The following is a 23,335-nucleotide window of genomic DNA, read 5'->3' as shown; positions in this document are numbered from 1 at the left end:
AAAATTATTATGCATTATAAGGTACATAGATTGTGCTATTATTATTTCTATGTTGAATTTAAATAATTGTTATGTTAAGGCAATGCAAAACTACAGTTTTTAAGTGGTGGCAATTTATAAAAAATAATATAGATTTAAAGTCTAAGAACTTCTAAAATGAAATGCATAATTTGTCATTTTTACAATGCATGTGCATACGTGTGCACCAATACAGTGGTCAGCTGTCGCTGTATGCGTACAAGAGAGCTGCTGGCTCTAGAGCTCTCCGCTCTCTGGCTTTTGAACAAAATTCCCAGAGAGCCTGGAGCCACTTGAAAAGCCACCATGGCGTTACGCAAATTGTTATTCTAATGTCTTTGGTAAAAGAGTATACTAGATTCGTTGAAAAGTATGTAACAGGCAGAAGGAAGCGTTTCCGACCATATAAAGTATATATATTCTGATCAGGATCAATAGCCGAGTTGATCTGGCCATGTCCGTCCGTCCGTATGAACGTCGAGATCTCAGGAACTACAAAAGCTAGAAAGTTGAGATTAAGCATACATAGAAGCAGCGCAAGTTTGTCGATTCATGTTGCCAAGCCCACTCTAACACCCACAAACCGCCCAAAACTGCCACGCACACTTTTGAAAAATGTTTTAATATTTTTTAATTTTTGTATTGGTTTTGTAAATTTCTAACGATTTGCAAAAACTTATTAGCGTTCCCTCTTGTTTTTCTATTTTTAAAGGATTGACTCTACTTTTGCTAGATTTTACAGTTACAGCATCTCCTACTTTAGCATACACTACTGCAGCATATGCTTTTTCTGAGGCATCAGCAAATCCATGTAGCTGAATACTTATCCCATTTCTAGAATTAATCCATCATTGGATTCGAATATTTTCTAAATATAATAAATTTGCCTTATATGCTTCCCAGTATTTCAAATCTTCTGCTGCTAATTCCTAATCCCATTCAATTTTGCTTATCCAAAGTTTTTGAATGAAAAGCTTTCCTAAAATAGTCACGGGAGCCAACCATCCTAAGGGATCATATATTTTAGATAATATCGATAGTATTTTCCTTTTGTTTGTCAATTTGGATGACCCGCAGCTTACTTTAAACTTGAATAAATCCTATTGATGTCCAAGTGTTTTAACACTCTCATTTTCAATAATACTAAGAACCTTGTTATCCCCAGTATCCTCTACTGTTGATATTATTTCTGAATTATTAGATATCCATTTTCTTAAATTTTGTCCTACTTTTTGTAATTCGTTTGAAACTAGTTGGACAACATTTTTGGCGTCTTCTACAGAATCGGCTCCAGTTATTAGGTCGTCCATGTAAAAATCGTTCCTTATTATTTCACTTACATTTTTATTTTGACATTTATCTGCTATGTCCACCAGAACCCTAGTAGCTAAGTATGGTGCAGATGCCGTACCATAAGTGACTGTTGTTAGTTTATAATTTTTAATTTTTTCTTCCGGAGACTTTCTCCATAAAATATATTGATATTTTTTGTCATTTTCATTTATTTTAATCTGACGGTACATTTTTTCAATGTCCGCAGAAACAACAAATTCCCATTTTCTCCATTTAACAATAATGTCAAAAATATCCTTTTGAACTCGTGGTCCAACCCACATTATGTCGTTCAAACTTTTGTTATTAGTGGTTTTTGCTGAAGCGTCGTTGGGCTTGAATCTCTAATTACAGCCTGGTGCGGCAAGAAATATTTGTCTTCATTATTCACCTCAACCATGTGTCCTAAATCCATGTATTCTTTCATGAATTTAGTGTAGTCAACCTTAAGTTTTTCATTTCTTTGTAGTTTTTTCTCCAGATTGATGTAACGAGCTATGGTTTGTTTCTTTGAATCTCCTAAGGTGACATCCTCCTTGAATGGAATTGACACAATTTATTGCCCATCTGAATCCTTTTTTGTAGTTTTAATAAATTTATTTTCACAGATTTCAGACTCGATATCATTTTTTTCCTCTTCTTCAATCTCCCAGTAGCGATCTAAATCTTTTAATTCTATTGTTTTAGCTACAATGGTTTCTTTTCCTTTGGATTTTTTACATCCAGAAACTATTCACCCGAAATCAGTTTTTTGTCCAAGGAGCCCGTCTGTTTTTATACCCGTTACTCGTAGAGTAAAAGGGTATACTAGATTCGTTGAAAAGTATGTAACAGGCAGAAGGAAGCGTTTCCGACCATATAAAGTATATATATTCTTGATCAGGATCAGTAGCCGAGTCGATCTGACCATGTCCGTCTGTCCGTCCGTCTGTCTGTCCGTCTGTCCGTATGAACGTCGAGATCTCAGGAACTACAAAAGCTAGAAAGTTGAGAATAAGTATACAGACTCCAGGGACATAGACGCAGCGCAAGTTTGTCGATTCAGGTTGCCACGCCCACTCTAACGCCCACAAACCGCCCAAAACTGCCACGCCCACATTTTTGATAAATGTTTTAATATTTTTTCATTTTTGTATTGGTCTTGTAAATTTCTATCGATTTGCAAAAATCTTTTTGCCACGCCCACTCTAATGCCCACAAACCGCCCAAAGCTGCCACGCCCACACTTTTGAAAAATGTTTTGATATTTTTGTATTAGTCTTGTAAATTTCTATCGATTTGCCAAAAAACTTTTGGCCACGCCCACAAACCGCCAAAAACTGTCCTTCGCACTTACACTAGCTGAGTAACGGGTATCAGATAGTCGGGGAACTCGACTATAGCGTTCTCTCTTGTTTTAACTCCATTTTGCAAAATGTGAGTATATACGTCTGCTCCAATGATTAGATCAATACGACCTGGTTTATTAAATTCGGGGTCGGCTAATTTAAAGCCCTTCCATTTTTTCTGATCAACATTAATTGTGTTGACTGGAAGTGCTTTCATTAGCTTTGGAAGAACAAGTGCTTCAATTTCTAAATTTTTTGGAGAATTTCTGATCGAAATAATTGCCTTGTACATTTTTTATTAAAAGGATGCCTTAGACATCTTAGGCAAACCCGATTTTTTCTTACCCAGTCAGACCGTTCTGGATTCATTATTTTAAATGTATGGCATTGAATTAAATAATGCCCTGGTAGTCTGCAATATGCACAATTATCATTTTTATTCATGCTAGTATTACTAATTTTCTTTACAGGTTTAACTTCCTGTGAAAATGACGAAATAGAATTGAGCCCTTGCTCTAAAAAGTCCATGACTGTCATGACATGACAGTCCATGACAAAGTCCCTGGATTTCTTTAGTTTTTTTGACTTGGCTTTCAAATAAACTGAGCGACTCATTGTTAAATTTTCGAAGAAATTTGTGAGCAAAAATTGCATCCACTTCTTCTGGCAACTGTGCCTTTAATTTGGCAATGTAAATTGACTCGTTAATTTTTTTTTTTTTTTATAAATTCGCGCGAGTCCGACGGCCACACCTCCCGCCCAACCGACCGAGGGGCGCTGCCGTGTATCGTACGGCTCGAATCGCGGGAAGATAGACGCGATATAGAAGACAGTAAAGGACGAGGAAATATATGTATATAGTAGTAAGATCTAAGAATTCGTTAAGTATGTTAGTATTGATCGCTTTAAAAACGGCAGAGAGTCAGAATTAGAGATAATAGGATACAATCTATTATAGTCAGAACATAATACTCTGTAGGGATCATGCAACTCATAATTAGATCTACAATGATTTAAAATTAGAGGTACGTAATTTCTAGTAAATCTGTTCGGAACAGTGAAGTTTAGCCGACTAACCAAGTCGGGAATATCCACTTCACCACGAATAAGGTTAAAAATAAAGACTGTTCCAAGCATCGTTCTACGGTTAGCTTAGGAGGGTAAGTTAATTAACATTTATCTACTTGAATAGGGAGGTAATCTAAGGTTTGCATCCCAATTAATGCGCCGTAAGGCAAAAAGTAAGAAGTTCCTTTGAACCGATTCGATGCGGTCCGAGTAAACTTCATATTGTGGACTCCAAACAGGTGATCCATACATAATTTCTAGTAAATCTGTTCGGAACAGTGAAGTTTAGCCGACTAACCAAGTCGGGACTATCCACTTCACCACGAATAAGGTTAAAAATAAAGACTGTTCCAAGCATCGTTCTACGGTTAGCTTAGGAGGGTAAGTTAATTAACATTTATCTACTTGAATAGGGAGGTAATCTAAGGTTTGCATCCCAATTAAGGCGCCGTAAGGCAAAAAGTAAGAAGTTCCTTTGAACCGATTCGATGCGGTCCGAGTAAACTTCATATTGTGGACTCCAAACAGGTGATCCATACTCGAGGATCGGACGGACTAGAGAAATAAATAAGGTTTTGGTCATGTAAGGATCATCAAATTCCTTTGACCACCGTTTTATAAAACCAAGCACACCTCTGGCCTTATTGACAATAGACGAAATATGGTCTGAAAATTTAAGTTTAGGGTCCAGAAGAACACCAAGATCATCAACATGTGTTATTCTGTCCAAAGAGCATCCACTTAAAGTGTAAGTTGCGTGCATTGAGTTGGCACGATAAAAGGTCATAACTTTACATTTAGACCCATTTAAGTTTAATACGTTATCACGGTACCAGGTTTGAAAGCAATCTAGATCGGATTGTAAGTCCAAATGGCGAGAAATGTCCTTATATTGCAAGCATAATTTTTCATCATCAGCGTACATTAGTACAAGCGAATGATTTATTATTAAGGGAAGGTCGTTAATAAATAAGGTAAAAAGGAGTGGACCTAGGTGGCTCCCTTGTGCGACGCCGGATGTGACTCGGAGAATACAAGAAAGAGAATTTTTAAAGAGGACCCGTTGCGTCCTGCCATTCAGATAACTTAGAATCCAATTTAGGAGATCAACAGGGAAACCTAATAAATCAAGTTTTTTTTATTAAAAGTGAATGATTAACAGAGTCGAATGCTTTACTAAAATCCGTATAAATGACATCTGTTTGAAGATTATTTTTGAAGCCCTGTACTACGAACGAGGTTAGCTCCAGAAGGTTTGTAGTTGTTGATCTGCGTTTCATGAACCCATGCTGACATGGTGATATAATTGACCTACAAAGGTGCTGCAAATGAGGAGTGATAACGTTTTCATAAAGCTTAGGGATAGCAGACAATTTGGAGATTCCTCTGTAATTGCTTGCATCCGATTTGCTACCTTTTTTATGGAGAGGGATCGCTAAGGACTCCTTCCATATTTGGGGGAACTGTGTAGATTCCAGAGATAAGTTAAACAGTTTTAGTAGAGGCTTGCACAAGGCTTCCGCACAGAATCTAAGGACACAGCCAGGAATTCCGTCGGGACCTGGCAAATAGACAGGCTTAACTCACTGAAGATCATAAAGCAGTGAGCTTTCGTTTAAAGAGGGACAGAATATTAAATTTGACTTTGATACCGCGTAAGAGTAAGGCCGTTCAGAATGAGGTAACGTAGAATATGTGGTTTGAAAAAAACTTGGCAAATAGATCGGCTATTGCCTGTTCCGATGTTACCGAAGTATTTTCAAAAAATAGCGAGGAAGGGTAACTGGTTGTTTTGCGCTTAGTGTTAACGAAATTATAAAACTGTTTGGGATCCTGTGCGAACTGGAACTTACAACGGTTTAAATAATTCTTATATTACTGAGCGTTAAGCACGGTAAAATTTAACCGAGCACTTACATATTTAGAAAATATAGATTGAGAACCGGTATTTTTAAATTTTATATAAAGTCTGGACTTAACATTTCTTAGATGTGTCAAGTCTTTATTAAACCAAGGAGGTTTGTTAGAGGTAGACGAATAGTACATCGGAACACAAGAGTTGAAAAATGATTTAATTGCAGTATAAAAAATATCTATGGCATCGGCCATTATGCTGCAAGAATATAGATCGGACCAATTAAAGCCAGATATAAAAAGATTTAGCCTCCGAAAGTTTGCCTTACGAAAACAATGAATTCGTTTGGTTGACTTATCTGGCCTCTCTATTATTACGGTACCTGTGTCGATTGCCACATCGAAAGTTGGATGGTATGGATTTTCTGGTTGACTAAGAGGTGCTACTCTAGTCAGAAACACTCTTTCAGGACTTGTAACAAAACATATTTCCAATAAACGACCAAGAGAATTTCGAATATAATTAACTTGCGACAACGATATGTCAAGCAAGCCGTCAATAAAGTCATGCTGTGCTATAGGCAGGAGAATATTCGACTGTTCTTCAGTGGACCACTTAGTGCCTGGTATATTAAAGTCACCTAGAACAACTAGTTGGTCCCTATCGGCCAGTCTGTTTGAAACGGATTGGATAGCGGACAAATGGTTAATATATTCAAGAAATTCAGAAGACGGCGGAATGTACGAGCACGTAATATAAACATAGCTATCAGAAAATGACAGCTTTACGCACAAGAATTCTAAGTTACGGAACTCATCAAAAAGTACCTCCTCTGACGTGAGGGTAGACCTAACAGCAATTAGGACACCCCCTCCCCGCCTGGAGGGACGATCATGCCTGTATACTGTGTACATACCTGGGAAAACTTCGGAGTTAAGTATCCCCGGTTTTAACCAAGTCTCTGTGTCTAAAGATGTGTTTAGACATGATAAGTAGACAAACTATAAATATGTTCTATTTATGGGCTGCAATAAACATGGCAGGGGACAACATAAGTGGCAACTACAGATAAGTACGATTGCAGTGGTCTATTGCCGAAGTGTTAAGAGATATGATCACGCGGGAGGTGATTAGCGCGGTCATAGGTCACAAATATAGATTTAAGATAAATCTCAGCTGCATTGACCAACGCAGACTGCAGCGTCTTACAAGCGCTGCATTATATAAATAGATGATAAGAACCTATGTAAGAATGAATAAAAGGCGATGCCCTCGCAGTAGCGAGTCAGTTAGATTCAAACACCCGAATTGAACTCATTAAGTGTACGCATTAGTTTATAGTGTGAACACTCTGTAAACACAATAATATGGGATGCAAAGGAAAGGCTATTAGAATACAAATTAGTTAGCTTACTACACAAGCCTCTTACATTTTGATAACAGATAGTGAGACTAGATTTTAGTTTTTTGAAGATAAAGAAGTATAAGTAGTAAAGGAGGATGGGGCAGTGATCTGGCCACTTGTGGGAAGTTTAATTCCCACGGTCCCTTTATTTCTATTTTTAATCTTAGCTTCAAACTCTTTCACAATCATACTTTCCGGCCAAAAATCACCAGAACATATGGTTGAGAATAGCTCATTTGGGACAGTTATCTTGAAAGATGAGATGTCCCTAGCATAAGAAAAGTTAAATTTTTCCACTTTTATGTTGTCGGCTTTTGTTTTGTCTTGTATATAAGACAGTACATCAGATGATGTTTGATCAGGGGAAAGCCGAGAAACAAAAATTTGTTTCTTTAGTGGAACCACCGAAAGGGGTTTTAGCACTGCAGATTGTATTTCTGAAGTGCCAACTTGAGCCGGTAGTCCGGACTCAATATTTCTTTGTGGTGGTAAACAATTCGGGACGGGTGGAATCACCGGTTGAGAAACCAGTATTGTGTCAATAAATGTTTTAATTTGTTTATTCGATTCCAAATTTAAACTTGGCATATCGATTAGCCTATTCATGTGCTCTGAGAAAATGTTCCTTTTATTTTCAAACCGCTTGGTCAAAAACTCTCAAGTGGCTTCGTAATTCTCTCCAGAGCCAAGCAATAAATGAGTCACCATATTCCTGGCTTCTTCTTTTAATGCTGACTTCAGAAAATTAAGTTTGAGTGAAGGACTAAGATCCTCCCTCGTATGAATGAGCTCTGTGAAGAGCTCATTAAAAAGATTGTTTTTCCTTATTTGAAGGAAATCTGGATTACTGTCTATCATTTTTGACGTATCTTCTAGGTATACCCTAAATTGACCAACATTAGTACTGAACGCCTGCTCTATTTTTAAAGTGTTTTCATTTGGCTCTTTTGTTTGATGATTTTGTTTTTGGCACTTTTTATTTTAGTAGTCCAGTCAGAAGAGGCATTTATTTAGCACTCTTTTTCTCCACTAATGCTCTAATGACATTTACACAATTAAAGAGCTGCTCATTTATATTGCTCTATGGCATTTATTTGGCACTTTTTCTTTTTATTTTTATGCACTTTTTATTTTCACGGTTGCTGATGTATGGCGTCAAGCACGCCTTACCACAAATTATTATGGTAAACACAACAACCTTTAGTTATTAAAACACTATAAGGTGTTTGTTTTAATTTAAAACATAAAAGATTCTTTTGTATCTTTTTGCTTTTTTTTTTATATTTTATTATTTTTGCTACCTTTAGCTGCAAGATAAATTTGGCAATGCTTAAAGGAGCTGGCCTTTCCCTGAGTCCCTTACCATATAGGGGGAAACTGCAGAGTTTTACGAAGTTCAATTTCTTCGAATGCTCGATTGACCAAATGTAAATGTTCCAAATAAGAAGACTTTACTTGTGAGTTGATTATTTCAAACTGAATCTTTATTTTCTAAGTCCTAGCTTAGGTAGCTAACATCAAATTTACATATTCTAATCTTATCTCTAACTAGACCAACGCTGTGGCCATCTGTTCCCCAGATGTGGAAAACTGTATCAAGTGCAGGAATTTTCCACTGCAAGATATCCCTTATCTTCAAGGAAATGCTACGTGATCGCTTGCATCTTTATTAAACGGATGAAACCCACGCAGGAGTTCGTTGTTTATCCCAGATATCTATATCCTAACGCTCAGGCGTTGTTTATTTTCAGATAAGGCATTGCTGCAGCGTTTCACTAGCTATACATACATTTCTTATGTAAATTCTTTTATATATTTGTCGCAGTGTTGTTGTTTTCTTGAGTCTGATCTGCCATGTTGGCACATAAACTTTTTGAGTGAAGCGAATTCCAACCGGCGTGTGCAGTAGTCTGCATACAACTGCTCGCATTTTCTACGCATCGATCTATCCTTTACACACGCTAGCTGGACTACACTAGGCGACAACGCGACAACGTCGTCGCCCCACTCGTTGCGGTACTTTGGCGCCAGTCATATTATGCGTCTTAGTCAAATTCTAAGAATTATTTCACAATGTACCAAACTCATTGCGCAGCTGCGACTTGCATGCGCAGTGGTCAAACTTTGTTAATAATGTGACAGACACGTACAGTGGTCAAAATACATTCATGATGCGACATATTCATGTTCGTCTGAATACTTTGGTTTAACATATTATCCAGTTTTTTTAATTCTATAATTTTCCATAAGTGACATGAACGCTATAGTCGAGTTCCCCGACTATCTGATACCCGTTACTCAGCTAGTGGAAGGGAGAAGGAGAGTCTTAAACACAGTTTTTGGCGGTTTGTAGGCGTTATAGTGGGCGTGGCAGAACGTTTTTTGGCAAATCGATAGAAATTTACAAGACTAATACAAAAATGAAAAAATATCGAAAAATTTTTCAAAAGTGTGGGCGTAGCAGCTTTCGGCGGTTTGTGGGCGTTAGAGTGGGCGTGGCAAAAAGTTTTTTTGGCAAATCGATAGAAATTTACAAGACCAATACAAAAATGAAAAAATATCAAAACATTTTTCAAAAGTGTGGGCGTAGCAGCTTTGGGCGGTTTGTGGGCGTTAGAGTGGGCGTGGCAAAAAGTTGTTTGGCAAATCGATAGAAATTTACAAGACCAATACAAAAATGAAAAAATATCAAAACATTTTTCAAAAGTGTGGGCGTGGCAGTTTTGGGCGGTTTGTGGGCGTTAGAGTGGGCGTGGCAACATGAATCGACAAACTTGCGCTGCGTCTATGTCTCTGGAGTCTGTATGCTTAATCTCAACTTTCTAGCTTTTGTAGTTCCTGAGATCTCGACGTTCATACGGACAGACGGACAGACAGACGGACGGACAGACGGAAATGGCCAGATCGACTCGGCTACTGATCCTGATCAAGAATATATATACTTTATATGGTCGGAAACGCTTCCTTCTGCCTGTTACATACTTTTCAACGAATCTAGTATACCCTTTTACTCTACGAGTAACGGGTATAATAATAAATTGAATTGGGGAATGTTATAGATATACAAGATGACTGATACTTTTTTGGGCAAGTACTTACACTGTCGCTCTATAAGTTTGACTTTTTTTATACCCGTTACTCGAAGTCTTGTAAATTTTGATGGATTTGGCAAAAAACTTTTGGCACGCATACCCTAAGGCTCACAAACCGCAAAAACTTCCACGCCCACACTTTTAAAAAATGTTTTGGTATTTATATTTTTGGCGAATCAATAGAAATTTGCATAACTAATAAAAATATGAAAAAAGTTCAGAATATTTTTAAGGTATGCGTGGCAACATGGATTAACCAAGTTGCGCTGCGTCCACGTCTCTAGAATCTGCATGCTTAGTCTCAGCTTACTAGTTTTCCAGACCGAGGCGATTATACGGACAGACGTACTTGTCCAAATCAAAAAGGAAATAGGTTCTGATCTAGAATGGATATTGTATGTTTTATGTTTGGAACGCTTTATTCTATCTGTTACATGCTTTTCTACGAATATAGTATTCCCTTTTTCTCTACGACTAACGCGTATAATTAAATAGAAGAACAGAAAAAAATTCAATTGACACAATGTGAGAGAAAAAAATGTAAAATAGGTTTTTCAGATCTATTTAGTTGAGCGGCCCTCATGCATTGTGTTACAGAATTTGTGTGTTCTTTTATTGCGACAAAATTATAACATAAATAAAGCCTCTAATTAAATAGATGCGACTTCTATTCACTGCCTGTTGTATTATTTACTTCAACAGATGTAATGAGTTTCTGATGTCTCCAAAATTTCTATTTTTATGACGGCTTGTATGAAAGTAATTCTTTTGTACAATTGTGTTGTATTTTTCCTTAGAGATGTTTGAGGTTTCCTCCTTTAAGAAAACAATAAAATATATTATTAGTCATTAATATCTTATAAATAAATGTTCATTATTAACTTGTTTAAGGCTAAGGTTTTAATTTGTGCACGCAGATGTTACCACATTGATTGGCCTAGTGATCCTAATTAAGAATATATACCCAGGGTCGGAAACTCATTATTTTGATTAAATTCGAACGACATAGGAGTATAGAAAAATTATAAGCTAATGGAAGCACTCGTTGTATTCGATGTTCCTCCACAGAGCTTATAACAAACAGCGAACCAGTCATTTGCGAATGTTGTCATCAGCTCCGTATAAATACATTTGTGGTCGGTACAAGTTGTTTTTAGAAGGGTGTATCGAAGGTGGTTCGAAGAAACTTATTTTAATTGTGGAGTATGAAATGTTGCTTGCCGGTGGAATTGTGCTTTGTCTTTTAACTTTATTAAGAAATTGATTGCAAAAATAAATAAATTTAAAAAAATATATAGGAACATTGTAAAGCAATTATACCCTTTAAAAGTAAAGTAAAAGGGTATACTAGATTCGTTGAAAAGTATGTAACAGGCAGAAGGAAGCGTTTCCGACCATATAAAGTATTTACATTCTTGATCAGAATCAATGGCCGAGTCGATCAGGCCATGTCCGCCTGTTCGTATGAACGTCGAGTTCTTAGGAACTACAAACGCTAGAAAGTTGAGATTCAGCATGTAGACTCCAGAAATATAGACGCAGCGCAAGTTTGTTGACCCATGTTGCCACGTCCACTCTAACGCTCAAAAATCGCACAAAGCTGCCACGCCCACACTTTCGTAAAATGTTTTGATATTTTTTGTACATGTTTACGCAGATAATTGTCTAACACCGCTTATGGCACCTTTATATTGTTTTCGGTTTTATTAAGAAGGACAGAGTTTCTTAATTCCCTCAATAGTTCGGTTTCGGCACCGCAGAAGACTTAACTAAGAACTTAAACTTTCCCAAATGTCTTCTTTCTACCTTCTTGCAGGTAGAATAAGTCGGAACAGGCCGGATTCGACCGCTATATCATATAGCTGCCAAATACTTAAAAACAAGGGAGAACGCTGTAGTTCTGTTCCGTGACTACGGACTATTCGTTACATTGGAATGCATGCTTTTTCTAAATTTTTAAGCTTTTGAGGATCCGGAGATATAAATGTTCATTCAGACAGTCTGACAGACTGTCGGACATGACCAGATGTTTTTTATATAGTCGAAAACTTTTTTTCTTTTCAACGCATCTAATACAATATAATAAACAAATATATATACGATATATATATATATATACATTTTTTTCTTTTAACCACACACACAATAATCTATAAATAACAATATAAGTATAAAAGTAGCAAACTTGAAATACTTACTTTTTCTCCAACTACAATTTCCTTTTGGTTGCCGTGCTGATTTACATGAATACATTTATTACTATTGGTCACTGAAGTATGAATACAGTGATTTCCTGTTTTTTGTGTAGCCGGAGGTAGTTTTATTGAATCGGACTTTGGGATTATCCACATTTTAAGATCATCATTCCATGTAGAATTTAGCAAAATAGTATCTGAAGTCCTGGATTAAAAACAAAATATGGCTTTTTTAAAAACAACACTACCAATATCATGCATTGAAAAATGATAGAAAATAAACTTGTCATTATTGTCAGTTTTTGACACGCTTTTGACCCTTAAAAGTATGTATTAAGATTTATTTATTTTCAATATTATACCCGTTACTGGTAGAGTAAAAGGGTATACTAGATTCGTTGAAAAGTATGTAACAGGCAGAAGAAACCATTTCAGACCATTCAGACCATATATATTCTTGATCAGGATCAGTAGCTGAGTCGATCTGGCCATGTCTGTCTGTCCGTCCGTCTGTCTGTCCGTCCGTATGAACGTCGAGATCTCAGGAACTATAAAAGCTAGAAAGTTGAGATTAAGCAAACAGACTCCAGGGCCATAGACGCAGCGCAAGTTTGTCGATTCATGTTGCACGCCCACTCTAGCGCCCACAAATCGCCCAAAACTGCCATGCCCACACTTTTGAAAAATTTTTTGATATTTTTATACCCGTTACTCGTAGAGTAAAAGGGTATACTAGATTCGTTGAAAAGTATGTAACAGGCAGAAGGAAGGGTTTCCGACCATATAAAGTATACATATTCTTGATCAGGACCAATAGCCGAGTCGATATGACCATGTCCGTCTGTCCGTCTGTCTGTCCGTCCGTATGAACGCTGTGATCTCAGGAACTACAAAAGCTAGAAAGTTGAGATTAAGCATACAGACTCCAGAGACATAGACGCAGCGCAAGTGTGTCGATTCATGTTGCCACGCCCACTCTAACGCCCACAAACCGCCCAAAACTGCCACGCCCACACTTTTGAAAAATGTTTTGATATTTTTTCATTTTTATTTTGGTCTTGTAAATTTCTATTGATTTGCCAAAAAACTTTTTGCCACGCCCACTCTAACGCCCACAAACCGCCCAAAGCTGCTACGCCCACACTTTTGAAAAATGTTTTGAAAGTTTTTCATTTTTGTATTGGTCTTGTAAATTTCTATCGATTTGCCAAAAAATATTTTGCCACGCCCACTCTAACGCCCACAAACCGCTCAAAGCTGCTACGCCCACACTTTTGAAAAATGTTTTGATATTTTTTCATTTTTGTATTGGTCTTGTAAATTTCTATCGATTTGCCAAAAAACTTTCTGCCACGCCCACCCACTATAACGCCTACAAGCCGCCAAAAACTGTGTTTAAGACTCTCCTTCTCCCTTCCACTAGCTGAGTAACGGGTATCAGATAGTTGGGGAACTCGACTATAGCGTTCTCTCTTGTTTAATTATACCCGTTACTCGTAGAGTAAAAGGGTATACTAGATTCCTTGAAAAGTATGTAACAGGCAGAAGGAAGCGTTTCCGACCATATAAAGTATATATATTCTTGATCAGGATCAATAGCCGAGTCGATTTGGCCATGTCCGTCTGTCCGTCTGTCCGTCTGTCTGTCCGTATGAACGTCGAGATATCAGGAACTACAAAAGCTAGAAAGTTGAGATTAGGCATACAGACTCCAGGGACATAGACGCAGCGCAAGTTTGTCGAATCATGCTGCCACGCCCACTCTAACGCCCACAAACCGCCCAAAACTGCGACGCCCACACTTTTAAAAAATGTTTTAATATTTTTTCATTTTTGTATTGGTCTTGTAATTTTCTATCGATTTGCAAAAAAACTTTTTGCCACGCCCACTCTAACGCCCACAAACCGCCCAAAACTGCCACGCCCACACTTTTGAAAAATGTTTTAATATTTTTTCATTTTTGTATTGGTCTTGAAAATTTCTATCGATTTGCAAAAAAACTTTTTGCCACGCCCACTTTAACGCCCACAAACCGCCCAAAGCTGCCACGCCCACACTTTTGAAAAATGTTTTGATATTTTTTCATTTTTGTATTAGTCTTGTAAATTTCTATCAATTCGCCAAAAAAAAATTTGGCCACGCCCACTCTAACGCCCACAAACCGCCAAAAACTGTCCTTCGCACTTACACTAGCTGAGTAACGGGTATCAGATAGTCGGGGAACTCGAAAGTTAGGTCTTACCAATTCAGGTCAAATTTTCGGAGATTTGAAGGAAATTTATAAAGAAGTTGTTGGTGAAACTTTACTTGACGTCCAAGATTGCGAATTTCCTCCAAATAATCCTCTCTATCAAGCTGGAACTCTGAATTTAAATCGGAAACTTCCATTTCAAGCATTTTAATTTTTTCTTTGCATTTTTTAATATACTCATTTTTTATATTAATTTCTTGTGTAACAGTGGCATAATGCCCCTGCAAAAGGTCGCGATCTTCACATTTGACTCTACTTAAGGCAATAGCTATTGCACTCAAGTGGCGTTGGGCTGCATATTTTCGGGCCTTGTGCTGTTCCTTAAGCTTAAAATCATCTATACGTTCACCGCCAATTAATGTGCGCTTTATTAGATCGATGCGACTACGTGCTTGCAGTTGTATCTCTTCTTCCGATTGAATAGAGGGGAATTGTGGTTTTGTTGATGTTGAGTAATTTGTTTTAAAGAATACGCTACAATCTTGGCCGGATTCGAATTTTTGAACATTTTTTGTTGAATTCAAATTTGTAAATTGTAGAATTTTTAGTGGTGATTCATTTTTTTTAATTGTATCACTATTTTTATAATGGGTTTGTTGACTCTCTTCAAGCATTTTTTTCAAATATAGTATTTCATTTTGGTACTGCCGAAGTCTTGCATCCTTTGGATCTTCATTAATTGTAGGTTTATTTGAAATATTCTTTGCTCTACTTGCATACCGAAGGGTAGATATGGTTTCATTATAATTTATGTCTATTGGTGATATACAAGATATCATAAGAGTTTTTGTATTCCCTCCCAAGGAATCCTAGTTAAAAATAACTTCAAGAGTATATAAATAGGCACAGATTCGTTTTGTGTTTCCAATTACCTGGAGCAGGCGTGTGAGTTTTGAGTCTCTAAACGGTACATGCTTGGCTTTACCATCAACCAACGATGAAATAACATTTCCTAATGCAGAAAGTGATAAGTTTATTTTAGACGCTTCCTTAAGTCGGTCTCCTTGAGCACCAGTCTTATGCTGCCTCTCGGATCCTGCTAGGTCTACTAAGCTAAGTTTCCCTCTACGCATTCCTCCAAATTCATCCTCCGATGCCATACTATTAAAAAATGGAGATTGTTCCAAAGTGATAGTAAATATAGTGTGGGATCGTGAGCTATGCTTATTCATTAATGTAGATGCAGTAACACGATTTTTATTTCCAAAATGTAGCCAATCGTAACATTGGTTTGCATTGACGACAGGTTGTGTAGTAAGCGTTGGAACTGAAACACCAATACCTGGTATTTCTTTAAGGGAATGATTTATCAAACTCGTATTTTCATGTTTATTAAGTAAGTCTCGAATACATTCGTTGTAAATTTCCAAATACGTTACTAATACCAAATATCTGACATTTGTTGCCATTGATATTGTTTCAAATATGTGATCAAAACATTTGGGAATTATTCCACTGTTGTTGCTGAAATTTTCATCGCCCTATATTAAAAGAAGAAGAAAATATACAGAAAATTAAAAGAGTTGCTATTCCTGTAACTAAACGTGTTGTAACCCATTTAAATAATATTACAAATGCCAATGTTTTTCGACCATGTTCAAGATTACTAAGATTACTTTAAAAAATTTTTTTAACTCTTTAATTACGCTCTTTTAACATCAATGCTAGGCTTATCGGATCATATAAATATATTTTTGTACTTTAGTTCGTGTACATATGTGTACATTAGAATATTGTCTCAAACGAATAGCCTTCGGTATCTATACATACAAACATATATTGGTTATAAAAAAAAAATGAATTTTTTGAAACTTTAGACAATTTGAGTTAATTAAACCGCGATTCGCGTGGATGCATTGCAAACAAATTCTACGTTGCCTATGCAAACGATGTAAATGGAACAAGTGAGAACGCTATAGTCGAGTTTCCCGACTATCTGATACCCATTACTCAGCTAGTGAAAGTGCAAAGGAGAAATTTCCACACTGGTAGTTTTTGGTGGTTTGTGGGCGTAAGACTGGGCGTGACAAAAAGATATTTGGCAAATCAAGACAAATTTACAAGACAAATACAAAATATAGCGAGTTTTACTGAAAATAATACAAACATATATATGTAAATAGGGTATCTTGTACCAAATTAATTTGATTTTCTACATTTGTGCTTTAGATACCGTAAACTGTGTAAACTAAACTAAGACTGTATTTTTACGCACGATACTCATGGGGCGTAAATGGGTAAACTGGATTCGTAAAAAAACATGTAACTTCGGCTATGACCGTAGTTAAATTGGATTAGAGCTTGTGCTCTTTATTTTTCGGATCTTCAAAACGAACTAAAGTACAAAAATATATTAAAGCATACCGTAGCTCTAATGCATCACGCCATAAAGTCGTGGTCGGCAAGTCGACTCAGCATTCCCATGCACCGCAATGCGGTACTCCGGATAGGCACTCCGGATCCGTGTGAGCTACTTAGTTGCTAGGGTATTGTTTATGTAAAACTACTTAGTTGCTGAATCAAATATGTATATCGAGTGCTCTCTTTAGTTATTAACTTATATTGTTTGAGTCTTTTTGACCGTATAAAAAATATTAAGTATACATGTATGTAGTGTGTTTAAGTGTAGTGTGTTTAAGAAATGCAGTTTTCACGTACAAGTTTTGTTTTATAAAAAATTTTGAATCAGTCGTACCTCTGGTACCTGTGTACTGATAGTCGGGTAACTCGACTATAGCGTTCTCTCTTGTTAAAACTTGTTGTTCCCTTGATAGCCAAAACATTTATACCACGCCATTATGCCCACCAATCTCCCAAAACCTATCACGCCGTAAATTTTGAATATTTATAAAAATTTTTTATGATATGCAACAAAAACTTTAAACTATATTCTTAAAACTCCAACTCCAACTCCATTATTTTTCCTGTTCGTTGCATGACCGACATGACTGCCCCGATTCGGTTGTTTAAGAGTATAATATAATTTATATGATTGCAAATGTCTTAGAAATCAATATACTTACTTTTAATAAAAAAAAATTAGTTTTGTTTTGGTGTTCGATGAACTTATCCTTATTATGCGTGTTGTGAGCAACAATATTTTTATAAAATCTTAAGGCTTATTATTAAATACAGCAATCAGTAACGAATAAGTGCATAGAGTTTTGTTTATTAAAACCTGTTTCTTTGTTTTTTAATCAGTATAACCAATCAATCATTAGATGTTTTTAAAGTAATATCCTAAAATTTACAATGAATATCAGTTTAAAAAATGTTTTGGCACTTTCTAAACGATAAGCAATATATAATACAGTTTGCTTAAAAACCTTTATCGTTTTACACTTTAGTTGTTGGCAACGTTTTAAAACAAACATGATTTTAAAAGGGTCTGCATAAAATGCAGTCGGACATAGCCTCTCGTCTGGTGATCCTTTTAAAGAATGTGTATATTATAGGATCGGAAGCTCTTACTCTTACATCTTACATGCTTTTTAACGATAACATTTTACCCTTTACTTAAAAATTAACGGGTATAAATATACTAACACAAAGTGTGTTGCTTTTACCGTCTACATACATATGTATGTACATATTTTGACACTGTACCTGCATTGTGTGAGTTTTTCCACAACCTGTCTGGCCGTAAGCAAATATGGTTCCATTATATCCTTCGATAGTACTCTCTACTAATGAATAACACATTTCGTCGTAAATCACTTCCGTACTGGTTTTCATATCATAAGCACTATCAAAGGTGAAATTTTTTTTTTGAGATATTCGAGCTGATGGATTAGTCACGGAAACTGCAAAATCATTTATTTCAACAATGTTCTGAAATAAAAAAAGTTTATAATTGGTCGTTTTGCTTTGAAACGAAATTCAATTAATTGAAAAGCGAAGTTACATACAGTTGTGTTCAAAAAAATAGCAATGCTCATGAGCTGCAACTTTAAACTTAATTTTATATATCAAAAAGTAAGTGAATGTTGACAAATTTAATTTTGTTTTAACTTTGTGATTATTTTAAACAAAAACAAAGAAATTTATTATTCAAAATGCTCTTAATATTTTTATACCCGTTACTCGTAGAGTAAAAGGGTATACTAGATTCGTTGAAAAGTATGTAACAGGCAGAAGGAAGCGTTTCCGACCATATAAAGTATATATATTCTTGATCAGGATCAATAGCCGAGTCGATCTGGCCATGTCCGTCTGTCCGTCCGTCTGTCCGTCCGTCTGTCCGTCTGTCCGTCCGTATGAACGTCGAGATCTCAGGAACTACAAAAGCTAGAAAGTTGAGATTAAGCATACAGACTCCAGGGACATGGAAGCAGCGCAAGTTTGTCGATTCATGTTGCCACGCCCACTCTAACGCCCACAAACCGCCCAAAACTGCCACGCCCACACTTTTGAAAAATGTTTTGAAATTTTTTCATTTTTGTATTAGTCTTGTAATTTTCTATCGATTTACCAAAAAACTTTTTGCCACGCCCACTCTAACGCCCTCAAACCGCCCAAAGCTGCTACGCCCACACTTTTGAAAAATGTTTTGATATTTTGTCATTTTTATATTGGTCTTGTAAATTTTTATCGATTTGCCAAAAAACTTTCTGCCACGCCCACTATAACGCCTACAAACCGCCAAAAACTGCGTTTAAGACTCTCCTTCTCTATTCCACTAGCTGAGTAACGGGTATCAGATAGTCGGGGAACTCGACTATAGCGTTCTCTCTTGTTTACATTATTAATTTAAACAAAAAGGTGCTGTTTACAGCTGTTCATAAAAATAGCAATGAGTAATGAAAACAGTGAAATTAGTTGAAAAAAAACATTGTTGAACTCCAAGAACTATTTTAGTTTGTTTGTATGGGTTAGTACTACGACTAAGTACCCTTTATTATATCCGTTACTGGTAGAGTAAAAGGGAATACTAGATTCGTTGAAAAGTATGTAACAGGCAGAAGGAAGCGTTTCCGACCATATAAAGTATATATATTCTTGATCAGGATCAATAGCCGAGTCGATCTGGCCATGTCCGTCTGTCCGTCCGTATGAACGTCGAGATCTCAGGAACTACAAAAGCTAGAAAGTTGATTAAGCATACAGACTCTAGAGACATAGAAGCAGCGCAAGTTTGTCGGTTCAAGTTGCCACGCACACTCTAACGCCCACAAACCGCCCAAAACTGCAGCGCCCACACTTTTAAAAAATGTTTTGATATTTTTTCATTTTTGTATTGCTCTTGTAAATTTCTATCGATTTGCCAAAAAACTTTTTGCTACGCCCACTCTAACGCCCACAAACCGCAAAAGGTTGCCACGCCTACACTTTTAAAAAATGTTTTGATATTTTTTATTGGTCTTGTAAATTTCTATCGATTTGCAAAAAACTTTTTGCCACGCCCGCTCTAACGCCCACAAACCGCCAAAAACTGTCAGTGTTGAAGACTCTCCTTCGCACTTCCACTAGCTGAGTAACGGGTATCAGATAGTCGGGGATCTCGACTATAGCGTTCTCTCTTGTTTTTTATTACGGCCTGGCATCTGCGAGGCATAGAATACACCAAGTCCTGGCAGCGCTTGACAGGGATCCGCTCCCATGATTTTTGAACAACCTCCCAAAGCTGTGATCGAGATGTTGGGTTTGCATTTGCAACATATCGTTAACCATCTCCCCATAGGTTTTCAATTGGATTTAAATCCGGAGACTGCGCAGCCCATGACATAAGATCGATCTGCTTAACTGTCTTCAAAGTGTACCTAGGATCGTACTCTTGGTTAGGTGGACGTCTGACATATTGTCTGGAGCCCTTTCCACCATATAAGAGAATTTTACTTTCGTCACTCCATAAAATATTTCGCCACTTTGTAATGCGCCAAATAAGGTGACTTTTGGCGAACTCCAAACGTGCTTTGACATGTCTGGTGGCTAAAAGTGGTACTTTTCGTGGATGGGACGCTTTGAGATTTTGTTCTTTAAGACGTCTCCGAATAGTAACGCCACTAACATTCAAGCTTAAGTCCTTTTCAATCTTGCTGGACGATGCAAAAGGCTGCGCCCTGCTATATCGTACGTCGGATACCACGATTTTCGGGCATTTCTTTAAAGTTTAATGCATTATGAATCATTTTAGCAGAACATCCACATATTTCTTGGATGTCTTTATATGTTTTTCCCTGTTTTCTTAGTTGCACTATAATATTTCTTTTTTCAGGAGTACAATGTTTGCCCCTGCCCACTAAGTTAAAAAATGTAAATTTATTTTAGTGTTTTCTAATGTTAATTATAGTCACTAACACAAAAAAACTTACTTTTTATCAATTAAACGTCTTAACAAAATTTTTTTTGGGTAACAAGATACGCACTGCTATTTTAATGAACAGCAAAAGACTGGTGCATCTAGCAAAAAGAGTTGTTCATTTGCTTAAATTTGACAAATCTAACGGGATTCTTTCGTTTCTTCCTTATACACATTCCATTCTAGAAGAACAATGCGTTTTTGTTGGAATAGTCATAACGGTTGCATTTCTCGCTCTGCTATTTTTGTGAACACAGCTGTATATATTATAAAGTTGTATATTAAATAAACAGTGTTTTTATCGCACTTTAGAAATAAAAACAAGAGACAACAACGCTACTGTTGTTTTCGAAGGAAGGGCGAAGGAGAATCATTCTTCTGCAGATCGATAGAAAATTTACATTACTAACAATAAAATGAAAAAATATAAACACATTTTACAAAAGTGTGGGCGTGGCAGCTTTCGGCGATTTGTGAGCGTTAGAGTGGGCGTGGCAACATGGGTCAGCAAACTTGCGTCTATATCTCTGAAGTTTATATGCTGAATCTCAACTTTCTAGCTTTTATAGTTCCTGAGATTGCGATGTTCATATGGACGAACATGGCCAGTTGATTCGGCTATTGATCCTGATCAAAAATATATGTATTTTACATATTATTTTATACACGTACATATTATTTTATAAAAATAAAATCGAATTGGGCTAACAGGTATTTGATAGTCGAGGACAATGGAGTCAAATGGACAATAGCGTTGTCTCTACTTATTATAAAAAATTATTCTTTGACTAAAATTTATTTAAAGCTGCATTATACAAACAAGGTTTTTAGTAACTATGGAATCGTTTTAAAAATCATTTTAAAGATTGTGTATGAATCGTTTTAGGCAGTACAAAGAAACGGTTATATAAGGTTTATAGTATTGTACAAATGTTTTATGGATATAATTAAATGTAAATCAATGTATTTGATTTCCCTTAAATAATCGGTGTAGTTTGGAATTACAGCCAATTTTGTTCCATTACCTGTTACAATCTTTTAACGAATTACAATATTTAGAATATTAATAGTAAAAGTTTGCGACTCGACATACAAAGTTTCAATGCAAGCCTCGATTTGTGAAATCGATATAATAAATAAAAAGACATACTTGGCGGTTTTGTTCTTTTTCGCTTTGGTTCATTGGACGACATCGAACAACAACTTTAATATTTTCACTCATTTTCCTTCGTTGGTCGAAATATGTCTAATAGTCTAACAAATTCAACTAAAAATATTTATAATTGTTTTCAAAAGAAAAGCCATATATTAAATGAAAGCTACTTTCAAATACATTCTCGTAAAGCTCCGAATTCAAATCGTTTTCATACCACGCTTTTGGTGGGGGACCCAATGAAAGCCTTTTGTGACTCATACGTACATATCTTTAATAGCTTGTTTAATTTAAGTGGAATAATATAATAAAATAATAATTTAAAAGCCAAATTTGTTAACATATGCATTTACTTAAGCATTTAAAAAAACTATTTTTATTAATGGTAATAATACATATTTTTAAAGAAAAATGTACAAAAATACCAATATACAAAAATGAGCAAAACTTTAGCCAAATTTTGATACCGCTTGGTCTTGTCTATAGGCATGGCGAAATCATTTCAGGTAGTGATCCTTATTAAAAAATGATTTAGGATCGGTAACGTTCTCTTTTAGTCGCGAAATAAGAGTAACGAAACTAACTAACGCACTTTGAATGAATTGAAATGGCGTTCTCTCTTGTTTTTTTAGTATTGTAAATTTCTATAAATTTGCCAAAAAACTTTTTGCCCCGTCCAATCTAACGCCCACAAATCGCCAAAAACGGTCAGTGTTGTAATTTCACTATCAGAGTAACGGGGAACTCGACTATAGCGTTCTCTCTTGTTTATTTTATATAGTGCATAAGTTGGCAGTGAGATGAAAATTTAGCGTGCGACATAACACCTTATGGGCGATTACTTTGCAAACGGTAAATTACGGAATTTTTCATTATAGCTCGCCCATAATGGTTAACTTAAGTTTAAAACACAAAAACGGAATTTTAATCCGAAACCAGGTGAATAGTTTTCAATAGTTAATTCGTGCTTAGGCTTAGTATTAAGGTCACAAAACCGGTGTCCAAAACAAAGAACTTCGTATAAAAAGCGATACAAAATATTTGGTGGGAAAATTTTTGTCGAAGTCTTTTTAGTCAGTTTTAGTCAGTTTTAGTTTTTCAGGCGGCCAAAAAAATACTAAATACCGCCCAAGAAATATAGAATTTTATATATTTATATATACATATATAATTTTTTATATTTTTTGAGCTATCGAACGCTTATGATACACCGTCGCGTCTGCTAAGAAATGAACCTTAATATTAAAAAATTTGCCTCTTTTCTTTGCTGTTGGTTTGTAAAGAAGGAAAAGCTTACAAAACGTCATAACTCGAGTTAAGTGTGAAAAAACATTGGTGG

The 23,335-nt window shown here is 36.1% G+C and overlaps 1 protein-coding gene across 8 annotated transcripts; it reads right to left on the bottom strand.

Annotated features, from left to right (window-relative positions):
• Positions 1–10,644: 10,644 nt before the first annotated feature.
• Positions 10,645–23,128, bottom strand: LOC6523769 (osmotic avoidance abnormal protein 3). 8 transcript variants are annotated; one of them, XM_039377017.1, is made up of 6 exons: positions 21,994–22,196; positions 18,152–18,376; positions 15,418–16,026; positions 14,537–15,354; positions 12,297–12,498; positions 10,645–10,914 (listed from the first exon to the last, which is right to left on the bottom strand). In XM_039377017.1, the coding sequence occupies exons 1-6, from the start codon at positions 22,063–22,065 to the stop codon at positions 10,789–10,791; spliced, it is 2,052 nt and encodes a 683-aa protein (XP_039232951.1). In that variant the 5' UTR covers positions 22,066–22,196; the 3' UTR covers positions 10,645–10,788. The 8 variants fall into 8 exon arrangements, with proteins under 8 accessions (XP_039232951.1, XP_039232953.1, XP_039232954.1 ...); XM_039377019.1 differs by lacking the exon at positions 21,994–22,196 and adding an exon at positions 21,869–21,890; XM_039377020.1 differs by lacking the exon at positions 18,152–18,376 and having other exon boundaries at positions 21,994–22,198.
• Positions 23,129–23,335: the final 207 nt, after the last annotated feature.

The sequence above is a fragment of the Drosophila yakuba genome, chromosome 4 (genome assembly GCF_016746365.2).
Source record: "Drosophila yakuba strain Tai18E2 chromosome 4, Prin_Dyak_Tai18E2_2.1, whole genome shotgun sequence".
Classification (NCBI taxonomy): Eukaryota; Metazoa; Arthropoda; class Insecta; order Diptera; family Drosophilidae; genus Drosophila; species Drosophila yakuba.
The sequence above is the reverse complement of the archived record's forward strand: the minus strand, read 5'-3'. Positions and strand labels throughout refer to the sequence as shown.